Source organism: Lithobates pipiens, unplaced genomic scaffold (assembly GCF_037356315.1).
Source record: "Lithobates pipiens isolate NorthernLeopardFrog02 unplaced genomic scaffold, aLitPip1_a1.2 Scaffold_19, whole genome shotgun sequence".
Lineage (NCBI taxonomy): Eukaryota > Metazoa > Chordata > Amphibia > Anura > Ranidae > Lithobates > Lithobates pipiens.
In genome coordinates this window covers 335,933,971-335,956,362 of record NW_027507764.1, presented here as the reverse complement: position 1 = coordinate 335,956,362, position 22,392 = coordinate 335,933,971, and the positions used below count along the sequence as shown (strand labels likewise).

The window sequence follows — 22,392 nt, the reverse complement described above, 5'->3', positions numbered from 1 at the left end:
GAATGGGCATGGATAGGCGGCATTGATAGTTGGCATGGATGGGCACGGATAGGCGGCATGAATGGACACGGATAGGTGGCACAGATGGGAGGCATGGATGGGCACTGATGGGTGGAACTGATAGGGGGCAATGTTTTGTACTGATGGATGCCAATCAGTGCCAAACAATAATGCATGCCAATCAGTGATGCCCATTGTGGGCACTGATTGGCATCACTGGTGGTCTAGGGTGGCATACCTGGTGCTGGGCATCCCTGGTGGTCTGGTGGCTTCCATCGTGGTCAGCACAGACCCTCCCTGTCAGAGGAGCAGCCGATCGGCTCTCCTCTACTCGCGTTTGACACACGCGAGTGAGGAAAAGCTGATCACCGGCTCTTCCTATTTACACTGTGATCAGCCGTGATTGGACAGGGCTGATCACGTGGTAAAGAGTCTCCGTCGACCTCTGTCTCTTACCTTTGTGTTTGCCAACAAGGGTTTCTCCACCAAGTTATGTTTTGCTTGGGGAGCAAATACGTATTTTACTCACTGAACTGCAACTTAATTTTATAGCATTTGTTTTATGTGTTTTTTTGGTTGATACTCTTTCTATATCATTTAAAATACACCTATGATAACAATTATAGATCCTTCATTTCTTTCTAAGTGGGCAAACTTACCAAATCGGAATGGTTTCAAATAATCATTTTCCCCAATGTATATACAAGTTGTGACTCCACTTCTCTTGTTTGACTGTTTGGCTATTGAGCCAGACAGACTTCTTATTATCTCCTAATTATTATTTTTTTTACCACATTGTGCTCTTTTGAGGAAAGCTTCTTGTAGTTCTTCCTCTGACTATAAGGCTTATATTCTTGGTTGTTAATATTAGGGTCTTTACCCCCAGCTCCTACCTTTTTATGATTCTGAGTATTGGGTCAGGCATATTTGTTGTGGTTGTCATGTCCCTAAGGTGCTTTTATGTGAGCGATGACTGGTCTCCTCGGCCTTCTGAGACAGGTGCCCTTTACCAGGTAATTTCTGCTACTATTATCACTTCTGCCTGCTCTTCTTTTCAACCCAGAGTTGTAGATTACCCCTTCTCCTCTTTACAAGAATTTAGGGCTACTACCTACCTACCTACCTACTTACCCTTACATTTTTATGTAAAAAGGGAAAAATATATCTGCTGAGAGAGAGACTATGGGGGTTATTTATAAAAGGCAAATCCACTTTGCACTGCAAGTGCTCTTGGAAGTGCAGTCACTCAAAATCAGCAGAGCTTCCACTAATTTCAGATCTACCCCTTAGATTTAATCATCCATTCATGCACAAGCTAAAATTCTGTTTTATTTTCCTTGCATGTCCCCCTTGGATCTACAGCGACTTTACTTTCAAGTGCACTTGCAGTGCAAAATGGATTTTCCTTTAGTAAATTACCCCCTCTTTACCTTTTTCCCTGAATATCAAGGGTTGGATGTATTAAAGTATGCCACTACCTTAGTGAACTTTTTTTTTTTTTTTTTTTTTACCAACTTAGCTGTTGTTTTTTTACTTTTCTGGACACACTTTGTCCAAGTGTCCTTTCCCTAAAAGTCACAGTTTAGGGTTAAAGCTTTAGTTTTTCCACTGGTGTTACCAGATGGTTGTCTTCAAAATTGTTAATTGAGGCCCATCATTCTTCCATTGTCAATTTTCCCTTGCAGTGGTATTAAACCCAAAACCAAAAATGGTATTCTACAATATATTACAATCATTAGATATGATATCTACATTAAAGAGAGAGCATTTCACCTAACAGAATGACACAACATCCCCAATGAAAATTGAAAAATAGGAGAAACTAAATGGGATTTTTAAGGTGCCAAATAGAACAAAATTATTTTATAAAAGTAGAAATTTATTCAAAAGATAAAAACAAAACATACAAAGAGAAAATATTAATAATACAGTACAATGACGTGCTGACTGATTTCATCTTTACATGTTTCGCCTGGATATTGGCTTCTTCAGGAGATATAATTGATATCAGGCACAATAAGCAGAGTTTTGTTGAAAAACAGAGTAATCAACAATTGTAACAAGTATAATATATAATAAATGCAATTGGAACAAATATAGAATAGCATTAATCAATTAGAGACAGCACATCAGACAACTCATAGATGGTCATAATAGTTACCTGTATGTATACAACCATTCACACATAAATTGAGGCTATATATATATATATATATATATAATTTTTTTTTTTTTTTAATACATTTTTATCCACCCTGCATCTGTGCAACTTCATGCACAGATGTCTATGCAAGACACACTCGAACTTGCAAAAAGTAGTACAGGAACTACTTTCAAAATTGGCATGGATATAACCGTTTCCAGTGCAGACAATAGGGTGTGACGTTTCATGCAATTTGAAACTGTCAAATGACCACGTATTGCTACATCTGCGGGACAGCTTGTTTTATTGAAAAACAGCATACTTCTTGGCCATATCAACAGATGAAAGTAAAGGAAAAGAAAGCCTGAACAAAGGTTTTACATAAATAAAAGCTGGTCATTGTAACATTCCTGTCAGTGTTAAATGGTTTGTTTCAACCCTCAAGGGCTACATCTGCAGGACAGCTTGTTCTGTTAAAAAAAACAAGAGACTTATTGGCTGGATCAGCAGCTGATCATAAAGGAAAGAAGGCCAAGGCAGCCATCACATCTAAGAATTGGTAATCTGCAATATAATCAATGCTTGTTTTGGGTTTAATACCGCTTTAAAGAAGATTTCCTGCCCTGGTATTGATCCTCAGGTGTCTTACCTGTGGTTTGTGGCAATTTTACCATATTGTTTGGCATATTCTGCCAAAGCTCCTGATGCTATTATAAAATGGTTTCCACCTCTGTTGGGTCTCTCCGTGACTGCTTCTGGATGTCCTAGAATATACGACACTCCTGTGTCCCTCAATGAACAATAAAGATAAGAATTTCATATTTAATATAAAAGCTTTTCATTGTGGGACACAGGTCCTACCAGTCTGTATTATTGGCCTTATGTACCACTAGTTCACAAAATTGAGCGATGATAGTTTGAGGCAGCTTGTTTACCAGTGTGCCAACCTCCTGTAGGTGGCATATACACTAACCGGCCACTTTACTAGGTACACCTGTTCAATTGCTTGGTAACACAAATTGCTAAAAACTCAGCCAATCACATGGCAGCAACTCAATGTACTTGGGCATCTAGACGTGGTGAAGATAATTTGCTGAAGTTCAAATCGAGCATCAGAATGGGGAAGAAAGGGGATATAAATGACTTTGAACATCGCATGGTTGTTGGTGCCAGGTGGTATGGTCTGAGTATTTCAAAAACTGCTGACCTACTGGGATTTTCACGCACAACCATCTCTAGGTTTTACAGAGAATGGTCCGAAAGAGAGAAAATATCCAGTAAACGGCTGTTGTGTGGATGAAAATGCCTTATTAATGTCAGAGGAAAATGGGCAAACTTCAGATGATAGAAAAGCAATAGTAACTCAAATAACCAGTCGTTACAGCCAAGGTATGCATAATACCATCTCTGAACGCACAATACATTGAACCTTGAAGCAGATGGGCTACAGTAGCAGAAGATGACACCAAGTGTCAGTCCTGTCAGCTAAGCACCTGAAACTGAGTCTATAATTCACACAGGGTCACCAAAATTGGGCAATAGAAAAATGGAAAAACGTCTGGTCTGATAAGTCTAGATTTCAGCTGCGACATTCAGATGGTACGGTCAGTATTTGGCGCAAACAATATGAAAGCATGGATCTACCCTGCCATCAATGGTTCAGCCTGATAGTAATGGTGTGGGAATTATTTTCTTGCCACATTTTAGGATCCCTAGTACCAATTGAGCATCGTTTAAACACCACAGCCTATGTGAGTTTTTTTGTTGACCATGTCCATCCCTTTATGACTACAGTATACCCATCTTCTGATGGCTACTTCCAGCAGGATAATGTACCATGTCATAAAGCTAAAATAATCTCACCACTGGTTTCTTGAACGTGACAATGAGTTCACACAGTGACCTCCACAGTCACCAGATCTCAATCCAACAGAGAACCTTTGGTATGTGTTGGAACGGGAGATTTGCATCATGGATGTGCAGCCGACAAATCTGCAGCAACTGTATAATCCTATAATTTCAATATGTACTCTGAGGAATGTTTCCAACACCTTGTTGATTCTATACCATGAAGAGTTAAAGCAGTTCTATAGGCATAAGGGGGTCCAACCTGGTAGTAGCAAGGTGTACCTAATAATAAAGTGTCCGGTGGAGGTATAACACACATGTCCTACAAAAGTGATGGCAAACCTTGGCACTCCAGATGTTTTGGAATTACATTTCCCATGATGCTCATGCACTCTGCGGTATTGTTGAGCAGCATGGGAAATATAGTTCCAAAACATCTGGGGTGCCAAGGTTCGCCATCACTGCCCTAGAATATGCACTATATACTAGGTGGGACCAAATATTCTGAACAAAGAACACAGAGAAGTGGATGTTTTAAATAATGGCATTCGTCTGTGCATCCCACGAAGTAACAAGTATAGATGAAAGTTAAACACACAGTAGCTAACAAAAGTGAGTACACCCCTAACGTTTTTGTAAATATTTTATTATATCTTTTCATGTGACAACACTGAAGAAATTACACTTTGCTACAATGTATAGTAGTGAGTGTACAGCTTGTATAACAGTGTAAATTTGCAGTCCCCTCAAAATAACTCAACACACAGACATTAACTGGTTCCCGACCGGCGCACGGCTGTGCAAATGGGTGTACCTGTACGTCCCTTTAAATTTGGTGCCGTGCCATCGCGTGCACGCCATCCAGGACCTCCGTGAGTTGGGTCGCGGGTCCTGCGGACTCGATCACCGCGTGTATACCTGCGATTGTCTCACTGAGAGAAAAAACAGGGAGATGCTAATGTAAACAAGCATCTCCCAGTTCTGCCTAGTGACAGTGTCACTGATCTCTGCTCCCTGTGGTCGGGAGCAGAGATCAATGACCTGTCACACGTAGCCATGCCCCCCACAGTTAGAATCACCCCCCACAGGTCATACTTATCCCTTACACTGCCCCCTAGTTGTTAACCCCTTCACTGCCAGTGTCATTTACACAGGACTCAGTGCATTTGTATAGCACTGATTGCTGTATAAATGACAATGATCCCAAAAATTTGTCAAAAATGTCCGATGTGTCCGCCATAATGTTGCTGATCGCCGCCATTACTAGTAAAAAAAAATATATATATATATATATATATATATATATAATTAATAAAAATTCCATAAAACTAGACCCTATTTTGTAAATGCTATAACTTTTGTGTAAACCAATCCAATAAACGATTATTGCATTTTTTATTTATTTTTTTTAACAAAATTATATAGAAAAAATACGTATCTGCCTTAACTGAGGGGAAACATTTTTTTTTATATATTTTTGGGGAATATTTATTATAGCAAAATGTAACAAAAGTGTGTTTTTTTTTTTCCAAAATTGTCGCTCTTTTTTTGTTTATAGAGCAAAAAATAAAAACTGCAGGGGTAATCAAATGTCACCAAAAGACGGCTCTATTTGTGGGAAAAAAAATGACGTCAATTTGGGAGCCACGTCGCATGACTGCGCAGTTGTCAGTTAAAGCGACGCTGTGCTGAATCGCAAAAAGTGCTCTGGTCTTTGGCCAGCAAAATGGTCCGGGGCTTAAGTGGTTGCTGGTCTAAACCGCTGGCAACATAGGTGAGTCCACCCCTAAGTGAAAATGTCCAAATTGGGCCCAAATAGCCATTTTCCCTCCTCGATGTCATGTGACTCAGTGTTTCAAGGTCTCAGGTGTGAATGGGAAGCAAGTGTGTTAAATTTGGTGTCATCGCGCTCACTTTCTCATACTGGTCACTGGAAGTTCAACATGACACCTCATGGCAAAGAACCCTCTGAGGATCTGAAAAAAAGAATTGTTGCTTTACGTAAAGATGGCCTAGGCTATAAGAAGATTGCCAAGACCCTGAAACTGAGCTGCAGCACATTGGCCAAGGCCATACAGTGGTTTAACAGGACAGGTTCCACTCAGAACAGGCCTCGCCATGGTCAACTAAAGAAGTTGTGTGCACGTGCTCGGCATTATATCCAGAGGTTGTCTTTGGGAAATAGACGTATGAGTGCTGCCAGCATTGCTGCAGAGGTTGAGGGGCGGGATCAGCCTGTCAGTGCTCAGACCGTACGCTGCACACTGCATCAAATTGGTCTGCATGGCTGTCGTCCCAAAAGAAGGGGTATTTAATGGAGGGATATATCATGGAGGGGTATTTAAAAGAATATGGCAACAAGGAACACATAATATTGGATGTGGCACAAAATAAGCATTACGTTTCTGTTCTACAAAAATTATTTCGTCCCAAAAGGAAGCCTCTTCTAAAGATGATGCTAACAGTTTGCAGAAGACAAGCAGATTAAGGACATGGATTACTGGAACCATGTCCTGTGGTCTAATGAGACCAAGATAAATTTATTTGGTTAAGATGGTCTCAAGTGACAGGTAAGGAGTACAAAGACAAGTGTGTCTTGCCTACAGTCAAGCATGGTGGTGGGAGTGTCATGGTCTGGGGCTGCAAGAGTGCTGCCGGCACTGGTGAGCTGCGGTTTGTTGAGGGAACCATGAATGCCAACATGTTACTATGACATACTGAAGCAGAGCATGGTCCCCTCCATTCAAAGACTTGGCCGCAGGGCAATATTCCAACATGATAATGACCACAAACACATCTCCAAGACGACCGCTGACTTGCTAAAGAAGCTGAGGGTAAAGGTGATGGACTGGCCAAGCATGTCTCCAGACCTAAACCCTATTGAGCATCCTCAAATGGAAGGTGGAGGAGAGCAAGTTCTCTAACATCCACCAGCTCCATGTTGTCATCATGGAGGAGTGGAAGAGGACTCCAGTGGGAACCTGTGAAGCTCTGGTGAACTCCATGCCCAAGAGGGTTAAGGCAGTGCTGGAAAATAATGGTGGCCACATAAAATATTGACACATTGGGTCCAATTTGGACATTTTCACTTAGGGGTGTACTCACTTTTGTTGCCAACAGTTTAGACATTAATGGCTGTGTGTTGAGTTATTTTGAGGGGACAGCAAATTTACACTTATACAAGCTTTACATTCACTACTTTACATTGTAGCAAAGTGTCATTTCTTCAGTGTTGTCACATGAAAAGATATAATAAAATATTTACAAACATGTAAGGGGTGTATTCACTTTTGTGAGATACTGTATGTGGCTCAATTTTTGTCTTTAAAAAGCTTTTGTCTTAAAAAGCTAATAAAGGAGGAATACAGTCCTTTAAAAAAACAAAACAAAAAAAAAAAACAGGACCACTTCAACATTTAGGGGATATAAAGATGCCTTAGGAAATGCAAAAAAAGAAAAGAAAAATGGGATCAGCTACAATAGACTATGAAAAACATATTACTATGGAAAGCAAGAAAACCCCCCAGAAATGTTACATATTTTTTTTTTTTTTGTCCGTTATGCACACGAAAAAGCTAGATTTAATAGAAGAAATAGTAATGCCAATATCAACTGAAACAAAAGGATTTTATGTTTGTCTGGAGCTAGGGTTCAAAGCAGACTCCCCAGGACCTGATGGTTTACTCTGGAAGTCAGGAAACTTAGCTCAGTGATAGCATTCCAATATTCCTAATTTTTACTGACACATTAATAACGGGAATGATACGGACTGGCAAATGTGGTGCCAGATCCAAAAGGATTTAGATTTGTACCAGAAAACGACATGCCAGTTATCCTAACACTGGAATGTAAGGTGTTTGGGGGGATGCAGAAGGACTTTTTTTTTTTTTTAAGAATTTGTTGTGAATTATAACAACCAACGTGGGTTTATGAAAAAACACTCCTATCAGACCAACCTGCTGTCATTCTCAGCTGAGGTGAGCAGTAACTTAGAAGTCGGGGAGTAGATATAATTTTATCTTTTATTTTGCAAAAGGAATTGACGCTCTTTCCAATAAATGCTTAATTTACAAACTAAGATCATTGGCAGTGGACCATAATTGTGTGTGCATTGATCGAGAGCTGACTTTTTCGGAAATGTACAGAGAGTAATGGTAAATGATTCAGCCTCTGAGTAGGGTGCCCCAGAGTTCTGTCTTGGGACCGATACTGTTTTTAACTTGTTTTATAAATGACATTGAGGGTGGAATTGAGAGTTCAGTTTTAGCATTTGCTGGTGATTCCAAATTATGCAAGGAAATCATGTCGGTACAAGATGTAAAAACATTACAGGAAGGCTCCAATAGAATAGGGGGGTTGGTGGCTACTTGGCAGATGAGGTTAGAAATTGAAAAATGCAGAGTTATGCGCTTGGGTACTAAAACTGTGCATGCAAAATATTATTGGTAAGTGTAGGAATCAGTAATGGAAAATGCTTTGGGTGTCCTGGTAGACCACTTAGCAGCAGCATGCAATGCCAGGTTGCAGCTAATATAGCAGATAGAATATTTTTGTGCATTTAAAAGGGTGTTTATTCAAAAATTCGATACTTGTACTCCTTTTAGAAAACATTAGTTTGACCTCCTCTTGAGTATGCAGTGCAGTTTTGGTCACCTGTCAACAGATAGATTGAACTAGAAAGAGTTCAGCTTAGAACAACAAAATTAAAACGGGAAGAACTCCGTGATGAGGAACGACTGAGCAAATTCTACTTGTTCTGCTTAGAGAGAAGGCGCTTAAGATGAGATAGCAAAAAAGCTGTATAATGTAAAGATCCCTGACATGCAAATTCTCTTTTGCCAAAAAAAGAATCTAACTCTAACCATTTATTTATGTAAAGTTGCAATTTAAAACAGGATCATCCAAATTCATAAGTCCAATACAAAGGGCACCATCAGTGAATTTTTCAAAAGTATATATAACTATAAGGTTATATGGATAGAAGAGAAGGGTCGAGACCTTAAACAAAGATAAAAAGCATAATTTGATTTGGCAACATTAGATAAGCTTGTAGGTCAAGGAGGGCATAGCAGGCTGCCGTGGATTTCCTGATAATTGTCAAACGCAGCACTGCCAGAAAACCCTTAATAACCTTTTCACTGTTTGTTTGTTTTTTTTAGCTTTGACCCCTAACATCAAATTATCACGCAGGGATGCAGGCAGACCTTGTTGTGTCCAGTTCACCAAAAGGCTCTGCATTGATGCACATTTGTTTTAAAGTGATATTGAAGGCAATTTATTTTATTTTTTAAATAACATGCACGTGATACTTATATGCCCTGTGCAGTGATTTTTTTTTTTTTTTTTTACTTGTCAAGGTCATGCCAAAAGGATTCCCAGAGTTATTGAGAACTGCTTTTGAGCTGTTCATGGGAAATTGAATTCTCTAAAGCATTTGTAGCTCTAGAGGCATCTCTATTATTGACAAATCATGATGAGATTTTGCCTTTCCTAAATTGTATTTGTATCTGCCCCACTATACTTGCTGGATTCAATTTCCCGTGTAATGTTCGATGTTGTATAGCTATAGGTTTGCCTTTTGTAACTAGTCTATTGCAAGTGGTCTGATGTAGACACTTTATGCCTGGGTTCCTGTTTTAGGCACATATGTTGAGATTACCAACAAGATGGCCACAAATATAAGGTGAGTCAGATGTACCAATAGAGCAACTCATACTTTATTTGGCCAGATGAGATATTTGACCAAGTGATATTTATGACATGAAAGATGGAGGCTGCCATTTCTGACTTCTCACTCATCATGACAGCCAGGTAGCTAGCGTTTGCAAACACCCTTGACTGACTTTCCTGATTTTCATACGTTTTTCATCTCAGTGATTTGGAATATAATGAAGCCAGAGGGTCAGCATAACCGCAAGGAAAGTAGCAATTTCAACCAGCATTGAAAATCTCTGTATTTATTCAAGCCAAAGGTTTTCTGTGTACTGAGACTTACAATTTAGAGTGTTACAAATGTAAGTTGTACAAGTAATCTGAGCACTTCAAGAGGTTCTTGTGATAAACCATCACACACTGGGACTACTTTAATAAACTTTTGTACTTAGAACAGGGCACACCATTTATAAGGATGTAAAAAAAAACAGATCTAGATGTGTTGTCAGTGTCAAAGCTGCACTGGATTTGATGCTACCTAGATGTACTTCTTCAGGATCACAAATAGCTTTATCACATATTTTAACACTTTATAATTAGGTTATACATATTTGCAAAACTAAAGTGGCTGTGAAAGTGCCCTTACAGGTAGAAAATCCTTAAAAATCCATTTTGTGCTTTAAAATTATTTCAATCTTCAAGATTTGAGAGGGTTTACAAGTGGCAATAGCACCTGTCTCAAGATTAGTGTTCTATTCCTGATCAGTAGAAGCACATTATAAGCACTACTGATGCTTTACTTGAACGTAGAACTGAATCTTGACACACTATCAAATGTACAGCACAAGTGCACAAACAACGCTTACTAGGAATGAATGAAGGGTCTGGATTATCTTGTAGAAATGTAAATGGCTGTAGAACATTGCCATGTATATTAACTAGCTGAGAAGTATGGAAGCTGTCACTTGAACACTTAAGATTGTTGTGTCAGGCTTGCAAGGAAGGAGTAGAAGGATTTTGTTGGCTTTTTTTGTAATCCTTCATAATATGTTGGTTATGTACACTGCTTAGTATTGTCTTTCCTGCAGTTTTTATATACGTGTTAAAGTAAGTTACTTTGATCTTAGTTTTTGTTACCTGAGCACTGGTTCTGTACTTCGACATATTTTCATGCAGAACTATTCATTTCCAAACAACTTTAAGTGTGTACTCACTCAGGGTATAGCGAATGATCTTTTTGCTTCCCTCCCATCTTTAGGACACGTTTCTACCGCACGTAGAATGTGGGACAATCACTTTAATTGGAGCGACAACGGAGAACCCTTCGTTCCAGGTGAACAATGCGTTATTAAGCCGCTGCAGGGTTATTGTCTTGGAGAAGATCTGTGTGGAGGCGATGGAGGCTATTTTGAAGCGAGCCGTAGACTCCTTGGGAATCCAACTTCTAAGAGAGGATGAGAAGGCTGAGTGCAGTAGCAGCGATGCTTCAGAGTAAGTACTAGAGCAAGAGGCAGGCGGCGGCACAGAAAAAAAATCACACAAGTGTCTCATCTGTCAAAGAGACAAGAGAGGAGTGGGGGTAGAGGGGGAAGGTGGAGCAGCAACCTGTTATAGCAGACTAGTGTGTACAGATTGCTGATTTTTATTTTCCCTAATGCTGCTATTTCGCATTGTTTTTACTAGTTTTATCATTCTTGTGGATGCTGCTTGCTTTTATCTTTTTTTAAACTATTATGCTAAATTTTATTTTGTTTTCCCTTAATTTATTTTATGTTTTGTTTGTTTCTTAATTAGCAACACAACTAGTATGTGAATATTTATGAATCTTTTTGTTTTATAATACCAAACCAATTCAGAACTAAAGTGTTAAGAGAACATTAACTAGTCTCATCAAATAAAAATAAATATATGGGAGACATCAGCACTCACTATATCTGCACACACTGATGCAAAAAATAAAAATAAAATAATTATTATAATACAGTGCCACAGTTGGACATCGCAACACATTTAGTATTATTTTTTATTTTAGCTTTTTCTGCTTAATGCTTTAAAACTGATAACTTTAGGATTTTCAGTAGTGACAATGTTCATTTTCACAGGATAACAGCCAAAGCAGAATATCATAAAGATGTGTTTGCTGTACAGCCTATAAGGCCCCCTTCACACGAACGCTCCGATCAGGTCTGCCTGTCCGTTTTTCAGGCGGACCCGATCGGACCACCCATAGTTCTCTATGGAGTGGCGGATGTCAACAGAAATGTGTCCGCTGACGCCTGCCGGCATCTGATTTGATCCGGGCTGCCAAAAACAGATGGCTCCGTCCGGAGATGGGATGGAAACAGACATCACTTGGTTTCCATCCAACTACTCCATAGAGGAGAGCGGGCTGTGTCCGTGTCCGCTATGCATAGCGGAGCAGACACAGACCTGTCACCTGCCTGCTCAGGGATCAGCAGAGAGATCCCTCACTGAGCAGGCGGATCAGCTGTACAGAGTCTGCCTCATGTGAAAAAGGTGCCTAAGGGAATAGAAACTTTGATTTTGTCTGGAACATTAAGAGTTTAAATAACACCATATCAACCACTGACGTTTTCTTAAAACATTGATCTTCATGTAATTGTAATCTTTCTTTTTAATTTCTTCTTAAAGGTTTTTTGCAATCTTTTTAATTTCTGCATTGCTAGGTTTCAAACATTTTTGGGGAGAAAAGCAAACAAGCATACTACATTTTTAATAGGTGTAAAATTTGTCAGAGGCTGTCATATTCATAAGAGCAAACCATAATGGGATTGATTTACTAAAGAAGTAATGTCTGTTCATGTAGCAAAGCAATTGTTGATAAGTAAGATGAAACTATGCTTACCTTATAGACCCAGTCATGTGCAAGGAGAATTGAAAAACTGATTTTTACTAGCACGTGATTGGGTATAAAAGAGTGAACACAGGTCCAAAAACACGCAACATATTTACTATTAGTTTTTAATTTGCTGAACTGGGACAAGCATGCAGCAAGTAAAATTGGAGAAAAGTCATAATTCCCAATCTGCATACTTGTATCTTGGTCAGTGGGTCAAAAATATTTAAAACCAATGAATCATTATGACAACTAGGGAACTAGCATTTGTAAAAGGAGAAATTAGCAAGCCACACTTTACATTGTTCTGAGTAAAGCTGTACCTTAAAGTAATACTAAACAGAGAAGTGTTAATTGCCATAATTCATTCACATAAATCATATATATGATGCCACTGTATTTTGTTTTAAAAAAAATCCTCTATGTACTTTATTCATGTAGCGCTGTTGTGTGGTCCCATGATCTTGTTTTTTGGCATCTGCAGGGAAATATCCTTGCAAGGGGGCTTCTATTGCTCTGCTGGTGTATGCTGTCTACGGTGTGAGTCTATGTCTGGTCAGCCCTGATTGTAGCTATGCCAGTCACATGACTAAAACTCAGAAGGGCAATTCAAATTAGACTATAAATATCAAAAAACTGTTTTAAAGCTCCCAATAAATCTTTATTGAACATCCTATGTGTATTTTTTGTGCATTATTATGGTGTAGGCCAAGACAGACATTATTATCACTACCAATTTAATATATTTTATACGGATTATACCGATAAAAACTAAGCTTTTTTGTGAGTTACTTAGTGAATTTAATCAATCTGCATACTATAGCCTGCCCCATAGTATTTAGCAATAGAGGAGCAAGGAGGGAGTGAAGTGTCATTTACCACTGTGTATATGCCCACATGTAACTCTATAGTCACGTGGGCTGCACAGATAGAAAAAAGCAGGTAAAGAAGAGCTTAGAAGGGAACTGAAATATGAGCAGGGATATCGCTACAGAAAACAAATGCTTTAGTGCAGGGGTCTCAAAACTTTCTAAATAAAAGGGCCAATTTACTATCCTTCAGACTTTTTGGTATCAGTGGAAGGAATATTGACCTATTATTGGTTTCAGTGGCAGGAATTATGCCTCACTGTTGGTGTCAGTCTGAGGAATACTGTCTCGTAAGAGTGGGAGGTATATTGCGTCAAGGGCCAGATAAAGACAAGTAAAGGGCCACAGTTTTGAGACCACTGCTTTAGTGGCTTTGTGTGTATGCACACAATGTTAGCCAGATGTGACATAACGCATAGGGAGTGGTTAGGATCAGACTCATACTGGAAGTGACGTACGGAGGTGCTGAGGACGCTGCGTTCACTGTTTCTAGTCTGTTTTTATTGATTTTAATGTAAGAGTCCACCTGTTGATACCTTTTAATAAATGCACACATTTAATATACTACACCATTCGAGGCATCCTCTTTTCTCCCCTTTTTTCTTACCTATTGTGATGTCCATTGGAGCCTATTAGGATGATGTAGTGAAGAATTCAGCAGTTGGAGAAATATCCTTTGGTTTCACCACTAGGGTATACAAGCAGAAAAAGATCCCAATAGGATGGTGTGGAAAGTTTAACCACTTGGTGATGCGTTTTTTCTTCATCTGTGAGGTAAGAGTTCTGTGAGACCACTGTTTGAAGAGACCATTCGTGGAACTATCCTGTATGGACACTTTTTATATCTCCACTTAATCCTTTGGCTATGAGTCCATTATAGCATTTCCTAGTCTATATATAGGACGTTATCCATAAGTTGGGTCTGGAGACCCCTTATCTGGAGACCCCTTGTTCTCTTATTTGTTTACTATTCACATTCAAGACCTTTTTTTTTTTTTTATGGACATTTAGGTTATATATATTTTTGGTCTAGCACAGATATTTTGGTAGCCATTGCACTTCATTTTAGCTGTTGGACTTTATTTCAGCTCTCCTAAGGGGGGGCGGGCATTTGCTATTTGCACTTATTTTTCACTGCAATTTATTTGATCTCATATTTTGCACTTAGTGTTTTTTAGTGATTATTATATCACTGCGCGAGAACTCTTTATTTAAATTTTCACACAATGTTATAGAAACATGTAATGAGTGTGTTTTTTTTTTTTTATAGTCTTGCGGACCGCCCACCATACATGTACTGTGGCAGGGCAGCCGCTCTGTGCCAGTTCACGTAACTAGTAGATGATCTGACACTTCCAGGTCTGGGGCACGTGCCTACCCGCTCCTGCTGTGATCACACACAGCGGGAGCCCAGTGGTGGGTACACTACATAGGCAGAACGGCAATCTACCTATGTAAACAAGGCCGATTGCCGTTCTGTCTAGGCACAGGCTAGGCACACAGTTAACCCTTTGATTGTCCCTTCCCAGCCAGTGTCATTAGTACAGTGACAGTGCATTTTTTTTAGCACTGATCACTGTATTAGTGTCGCTGGTCCCCAAAAAGTGTCAAGTTTCAGTTGTCCAACACGTCGTCGGTTGTTTTTTTTTTGTTTATAGTGCAAAAAATAAAAAACGCAGAGGTAATCAAATACCACCAAAAGAAAGCTCTATTTGTGGGGGGAAAAAGGCCAATGTTTTATTTGAGCAAAGCATGGCAATTGTCAAAGTAATGCAGTGCTGTATGGCAAAATAAGGCCTGGTCATGAAGGAGAGTAAATCTTTTGGAGGTCAAGTGGTTAATGACGCCTCAATTATAGGCAGTTTGTTTTGGATGTGTAGACATTTCTAACAACATTTCACCAGTATCAATAATCATTAACATAGTAAAGTAATTTACAGTATGGTATTTAACCCCAGGCACCGACAGCATGCAAATATGTGGCCTCTCGGCAGGTGGGTCATGGCGTTGAGTGGCGGCATATTTGCGTACCAATTTGCAGACACAGCAGTGCCAGGAGCGCAAGCCCTGCTCACTCCTGGCGCAATTAGCGGCAGCTAACGGCAAGCTTTATGATCATGTAATCACTAATCACGGCAGTCTCATGATCATAAGCCCCCGCCCTGCCTCCCACCATCTGAAACCTCTTAAAGGGCCAGGAAGAGCCAGCGCAAAGGGGTTAAAGTAGGACAGTGCTAATTGGGGATTCTAGAGAGATAGCTATTAGAATGATGATATTGATCATGGCGTGTTTCTCTGTTTATTACTGCAGCAAATGCGCATGTTTTGCTTCATGTACACATCACTAAGCTGTGCATGATTGGTTTATTTTATTTTTTTTCTATAGAATTTTATACGAAAGTAAAAATCAGGTTTACATTGCAATTCTATTTTATTTTTATTTTACGTGGAGCTGTCATGTTGGTTCCTGTTTAGAACAATGAAATTGTTGCTGCACAAAATAAGAAGTACACGGTTGTAAAATGTGACCTGGGAAGAAAGAAAAATATACAGTAGATTTGGTATTTAACTATATAACTCCAGATTGTAAACTAAGAAATAAAATCTTTTGAATAAAATTATTGAAATTTTATGCTTTTTGACATCCCAATAATATAACAACATTTTATCGTGCAGATATATTTAGCTTTAATGCAGTAATTCGTTTGCCATAGACTGACCTTCTTTTCTTGCAAACAACTTCCCAGTTCTCGTCTGTGACAAAGAAATGTGTGTCATTTCCCACTGTCCTTACGAACTGGAACATCACTAAGGGAAGCCTATGCATATGTTATGGAGGCAGCACAGAATGTAGAGGTATCACCTTACTGTATGTCAAGAAGGGATTCCCTCGGCTCCTTAAATTTCTTCCCCTTCACACTCACTTGTGCCAGTGCTCAGTATATCAATCATTCTGGGCTGATGGAGTTCATAATTTTTAAACCACAAAGAACAAAATGTGACAAACAAGGAACAGTGCTTGTTTTCAATGGAAACTGGTTGGCAAACTCAGCCCTCCATGACCTTGGGCATATCTCTTCAATGCTCCCTTTTTATTATTTTGGTTATTACTTCTGTATCATTGACCCCCGAAGGAGCTGCTGAATTTTGTTGGGCTTACCGTTACCTCAGTTTCTCACTGTGTCCGTCTTAGGGGTCCCATTGTAGAGTGGATTAAAGAGGAGCTGCACCTTTAAAAAAAATATTAAAAGCCAGCAGCTACAAATATTGCAGCTGCTGACTTTTAATAAATTGACACTTACCTGTCCCAGGGTCCAGCGATGTTGGCGGCAGATGACGAGCAATCGCTCGTCTCTTCGCTGCCCCCACCACCATCCTCTGTCAGGAAATCGAGAAGTGAAGCATTGCGGCTTCACTGCCCGGTTACCTACTGCGCATGCGCGAGTCGCGCTGCATGTCTCCACTGGTCCCCGCTGTGTCCTGGGAACTGTGTGTTTCCCAGAAGACAACGGGGTGGAGCAGCTGCGGCTAGCTTGTCCCGGAAGTGGGTGCAGATACCTGGATTATCCAGGTATCTGCACCCCCCTCCCCCCTGAAAGGTGCCAATTGTGGCACCGGAGGGGGAGAGGGATCAGATAAGCGGAACTTCCACTTCAGGGTGGAGGTCCGCTTTAAAGAATGTTAGCTCCGACTCTCTTAGTCCTTTTTTCAAAGATTTATTTGAAAGAAACATGAAGTTTTGCAATAGAGGGTTAAGGGGAGATCAGGTACTTTGTAATTGCGGGTTAGAGGTATTTTCTTGATCCAGAGGACAAACAGCTTCCACAGGCTGGATCTAGCAATCACCGGATAGGCCTCTCACTGACCTAGCAGCCGGTGAGATGCTCGAACAAAGTCTCTGCCACAGACTTGTTAATTCAATGAAATGTTGTGCAATCCCCTGCCAGAGGAAAGCACAACCAGCAACTTGTTGAGAAATTAAAGAGTTGTCACACTGTACCAGTTTCTTTCAGCCGATCCGGTGATACTGTGTGGTAGGTGACCAGGGATGCGTCCTCCAACTGAGTCTCCAGGCTCTTCCAGAGATACCAGCCTTGATGCTCGGTCCTCTCCTGAAAAAGTTCTCCCCTGGATCCTCCAATTGCTTGGCTTCTCCCTGCAGGCAAGACAGCATGGGACCACCCCTGGATTGGTTGGCCCCAAGACTTCTGGGCCCACCCTTTCAGTTTCAAGGCCTCGGGCCAGCCGGCCCCGAGACATAGAGACAAGCAGCATGCACCTCAGGCCAGGAGGGCCATGAGGTCGGGATAGCGAACCCCAAAAAAAAACCTCAAAAAATGGTGTCGGTACCTTAAGTACCCTTACCCAGAATGCACAGTGGGTAAGCCACTCCCACCGGGCTGTTTCTGTTTAAAAGGGGTACTCAATACATTCAGCCTGTTGCATTTCAGACACTTACGGTGGTGACAGCGACACCCAAGGTCAAGTGGAAATTAGCACAAGCCAGCTGAACTGGTACAGAAACCAGAACTTTGACATAATTAGTCTGAGCCAAACTGCAGCTTCAGACAACTTAAATTTACAAAAAATAGCGTCTGCTCATTAGGAGCAGGTCGCTACACTTCTAAATTAGCATATTTTAAAGAATTAATTAAAATGTGCTCACTGGTTATGCAGAGGATTTTAGAACATCCCAATTTAACATGGCTGTGTGTTTAAGGAGCTCTTTGCTAAAATGATGAAAATGGCATAATGCTGACTATTGTAATTTAATGTAAACCCTAATCAACTTAATTCCTCCATTTAGGTTTGTTGCGAATACCATTAAATTAAAATAACTTTGTTATATCTGTTCAGTGAATGCAAAAAAACAACTGCTGAGCCTACCAAAATCCAGTGTTGTTCTGTGCCCTGTGCACTCTCTAGTGCTATGACAATGTCTGTGAAGGTTTTCCTTTATTCAGGTCATTGTATAGCTTGTAGTAGTTGGTCACAATAAACTGGACTTGTTATATAATGTTGAAGACGGTTCGTAACTTATCCAAGGCATTCTTAATTTCTGATGAGTGTCAGGAAAACACCAAAGCGCTTATATCCACACAGGTAGCACAGACACCTTAATCCAGTCACCACGTTAAGCCAGATGTTGATTGTCAAGGAACATTGTTGCCATAAAATGTGTCAGTACTGCAGAACACCACCTCCTTTTATGGAGAAAAAGATGTAGGGAGGTGTAGTCCTAATACCCAAACTGTCCTAGAGTGACACAGTTACTCATCAATGGCTCCCATTACAGTGAGTGTCAACCTAGGGCATGAGGCAATACCACCAGTTGAAAAAAATTGAAATCTAAATCAACCATCACGTCTATTTTTTCGACTCTTTCTGACTGCCCACTCATCCTCAACCCTCATTCCCCTCAGTCACACCTCTTTGGTTAGCCATTGCTGAACACTGTCTCCTCACTAGTAAGCTCTCCGGCAGCATCATTAGTAAATGGTGATGCCCCTGCACAAGTACTCTCTCGGGCACAGGGTGTGTAAGATGGTGGGTTCTGATCACCACTTTAAAGGAGAAGTACAGCCAAGGATTGTTTGTCTGTACTTCTCCTGTGGATCACAGGAGTGCAGTTCGTTCTGCACTCCTGTGACCCGTTTTCAGTAGACTTCGGGCTGGCTGAAGTCACAGAGCACCAGCTAAGAGCCTGAGCCGGCCACTCCCACTCTCTCCACAAACCAGCACTCCAGTGAGTGAGGGGGGGGGGGAGTAGAGAGCTGCTGACTGACAGTCACCAGCTCTCTATTCAGGGAGCCCTGAGAATTGAGCGATCGGCAGTGTTTGATCACCCGGCTCTCAGTGTTAGAGCCGGCGAGGGACAGATACAGCATCGGACCAATGCTGTATCCACCTATGTAAGTATGATTCTGATTTCTTTTCTTGTGTTTTTTTTTTTTTTTTAAGTGCACTTTCAGACAAAGTACACTTATTCTTTTTGCCATTGTGCCCTGGCCTAAATCACCCCACCCTCTCCCTCCACAGATTTGTACTTTACTGAGATTAGTTGCCCGTAGGATTGTTTACACCCTCTCTGCAGTACTCCCTATTCTGGCCGCACCTATTCATTACCCTCATATAGACTTCTCAGAGGCTGTTAACCCAGTCCAGAGATATGCAGGGGAGGAAGAGGAAGACCTGCGGCGCAGAATGTAAACAATCCTAAAAGTACACGGGTGACAAATCTAAGTACAGATCCTTAGAGGGTAAGAGTGGGGAAGGTTTAGGTCAGGCATAAGGACAAAAAGAATAATGCAGGCCATACACGGTCGAATTTCGAACAAATTTTCTTTTCAAAATCAGAAAATTCGGGTTTTTTGTGATCCGATGATGCCACCATTGATTTTCGAAATTCGGCCGACCAAGCCTTCAATTTCACCTCATGTTTCTACAGAAAATAATTTTCTTGGCCGGGAATCTTCTTTTCTCTCCGTAATTTTTCTTTTATCACCATACATTTTCTTTTCTTATTACATTTCTCGCACGATTCTCCCATCATTGATTAGAAAATCATTATTTTTTCAAAAAATTTCCAACATGTCCGATTCCTCAAATTTTATTTCCGCACGAAAATCGGCTGTTGCTGCAGCCCACTAATGGTGCGAAATTCATACGAAAATTCTTAGATACGATTTTCGAAAGAAAATTCTTTCGAAATTCGAACCGTGTATGGCCGGCATAAGGCATGCCATACATTATGCAATTTTATTTTCCTTCAAATCAAGCACTATATATTACATTAATGGATACACTGAAACTTTTAGATCTGGTGACAGGGTATATTGCACCGAATCAAAAAATAGAAATCTTTTCTTACAATATGGTCCAGGATGGACGTTCAGTATGTAACAAGAAAAAAAGAAAAAAAAACAGACAGAACTTTACCTTGGGAATGTGTTTATGCACGTTTAGGATATGCGTTGTTATAAATATGCATAGGGGTTGATTTACTAAACCTGGAGAGTGCAAGATCTGGTGCAGCTCTGCATAGAAACCAATCCGCTTCCAGGTTTTATTGCCAAAGCTTAATTGAACAAGCTAAAGTTGAAAGCTGATTGGCTACCATGCAGAGCTGCACCAGATTCTGAGTGCTTCAATTTTAGTAAATCAACCCCATAGTGATGTATGTTTGATAGAAACCATTCTGTAGGTAAACAATTCTGGAGCAGCAGAACTAAGTGCAAAGTTCATAGAACATCTCAGAGATTGATGTATGCTGTGTTATTTTGGATACTGACAAATGCTGTTGCCAAGATCTTTTTCCAACAGTGGGTCAGCAAATCCCAAGCATGTACAATAGTAACACGTTTAAATAGAGCATGAAAACATTGCCTACAAACCTTATTTTTGGGCGTTTATATATATATATATATATATATATATATATATATATATATATATATATATATATATATATATATATATATATATATATATATATATATATATATACTAAACTTTCAATGCTTGTCCACATCTGTGTGTTTACTTATAGTTTTTATGTTACAGTTAATTAAAGGAACAGTAGAATACTCATTTGTTGTTTAAGGAAGCTTATTAGATTGCTGGGCTGCAAAATGAAATGCCCCTGCTTTTGTTTTCAACACAATTGCACACTTTATCATGTGCTTTTACTATCTGGATTTCTTTTTCTTTTTGCAAGGTATTATTGGAAGGGATTGCAAGGTATTATTGTAATAAATGCTTCAGATTTTAATGATTGAAAACCACTTTTAAAATGATATAAACAATAAAAATTTGAACACCTGGTATGATCTTAATTGCATAGTTATGTTGGTCCAGCATATACCAAAGTAGGTATGCATATCCCATACCTGAAGGGCCACTGTGGAATCTGCAAATCACTGTTGTGATCACCAGGATCTTTCGGGATCTGTGCCGGAGGCATTCTCTGGCTGTGGTGGAGATCGTGACGTCACCGTTTCTCCTCTAATCATCCAGTCTGAGAATGCCTTATATTCATTGGCGCTGACTACTACCGTGATTGTCAGCTTCCACAGCAATTCCTCAGGTATAGAATATGCATAGTTACATTGGTCTAAGCCAGTGATGGCGAACCTTGGCACCCCAGATGTTTTGGAACTACATTTCCCATGATGCTCAACTACACTGCAGAGTGCATGAGTATCATGGGTAATGTAGTTCCAAAACATCTGGAGTGCCAAGGTTCACCATCACTGGTCTAAGCAATTGATATACATGGAGCCCAATGTGAAAGCTTTTAAGGGGTTTTTATTGATATTAAGTAAAACCTAACAATTAAGTTCTCTTATGATCTCTTTAACTATACCAGCATTTTGTTAAATTTGCTTGTGCAAAAAAAAAAAAAAAAAATTCAGAGGTGTCTTGTGTTCTCTGCACGCCTCCCATGTTATCCCAAAGAGCCCTCCTAGTTTTTTTTTTTTTCCCATTAAGACACGTGAAAGTAACAATAGTACCATGAATCAATAATAACTAAAACCATCAAACATGAACAAAAAAGAAAAACAGTCAGTAGTTCAAATAGCAACCTTTTCTCTTTAAATGAGGTTCTATCTATGTGGCGCTATTGTGCTTTTTACCATTGGGTTAAGTTTCTTTGGCGATTATCCCTGATGTCACTAGCACTCCATTAAGGTGCGGCCATCAAGGTTAGGTCGGGTGAAGGGATGGGGAAGGGAGAGAAAAAAAAAGGAAGGGGGGGGGGTTTACAGGGGGGATATGTGGTTGGGAAAAGGCGTTTGCATGGAAAGGAAGTGAGACCAACGGAACCCTCTCTCAAGTCCTCCTAGTTCTTTGTCTTGGACTACAGAATAATTAGCCTTTTTATTGTAGAGATCTGGGAGTGGCAGCGGTTGAGTAGTTTAGCAAAATACACTGGGAGTGCTAACAACTCTAATGCCACGTACACACGACCAGACTTTCTGGCAGACTAGGACTGACGGAATCAGTCCGTCGGACATTACGCT

The 22,392-nt window shown here is 40.1% G+C and overlaps 2 protein-coding genes across 2 annotated transcripts in view; one reads left to right on the top strand and one right to left on the bottom strand.

The window, feature by feature from the left end:
* The window catches only part of MYLK4 (myosin light chain kinase family member 4), a 232,870-nt gene extending 221,874 nt beyond the window's left edge, over nucleotides 1-10,996 (bottom strand). The window contains exon 1 of the mRNA XM_077492098.1: nucleotides 10,858-10,996. Coding sequence (XP_077348224.1) covers nucleotides 10,858-10,895 — 38 coding nt within the window. The 5' untranslated portion in view covers nucleotides 10,896-10,996. The remainder of the gene's footprint in view (nucleotides 1-10,857) is intronic.
* Nucleotides 1-22,392, top strand: part of WRNIP1 (WRN helicase interacting protein 1) — a 146,737-nt gene that overhangs the window by 38,414 nt on the left and 85,931 nt on the right. Inside the window, exon 3 of the mRNA XM_077492100.1 lies at nucleotides 10,902-11,134. Coding sequence (XP_077348226.1) covers nucleotides 10,902-11,134 — 233 coding nt within the window. The remainder of the gene's footprint in view (nucleotides 1-10,901; nucleotides 11,135-22,392) is intronic.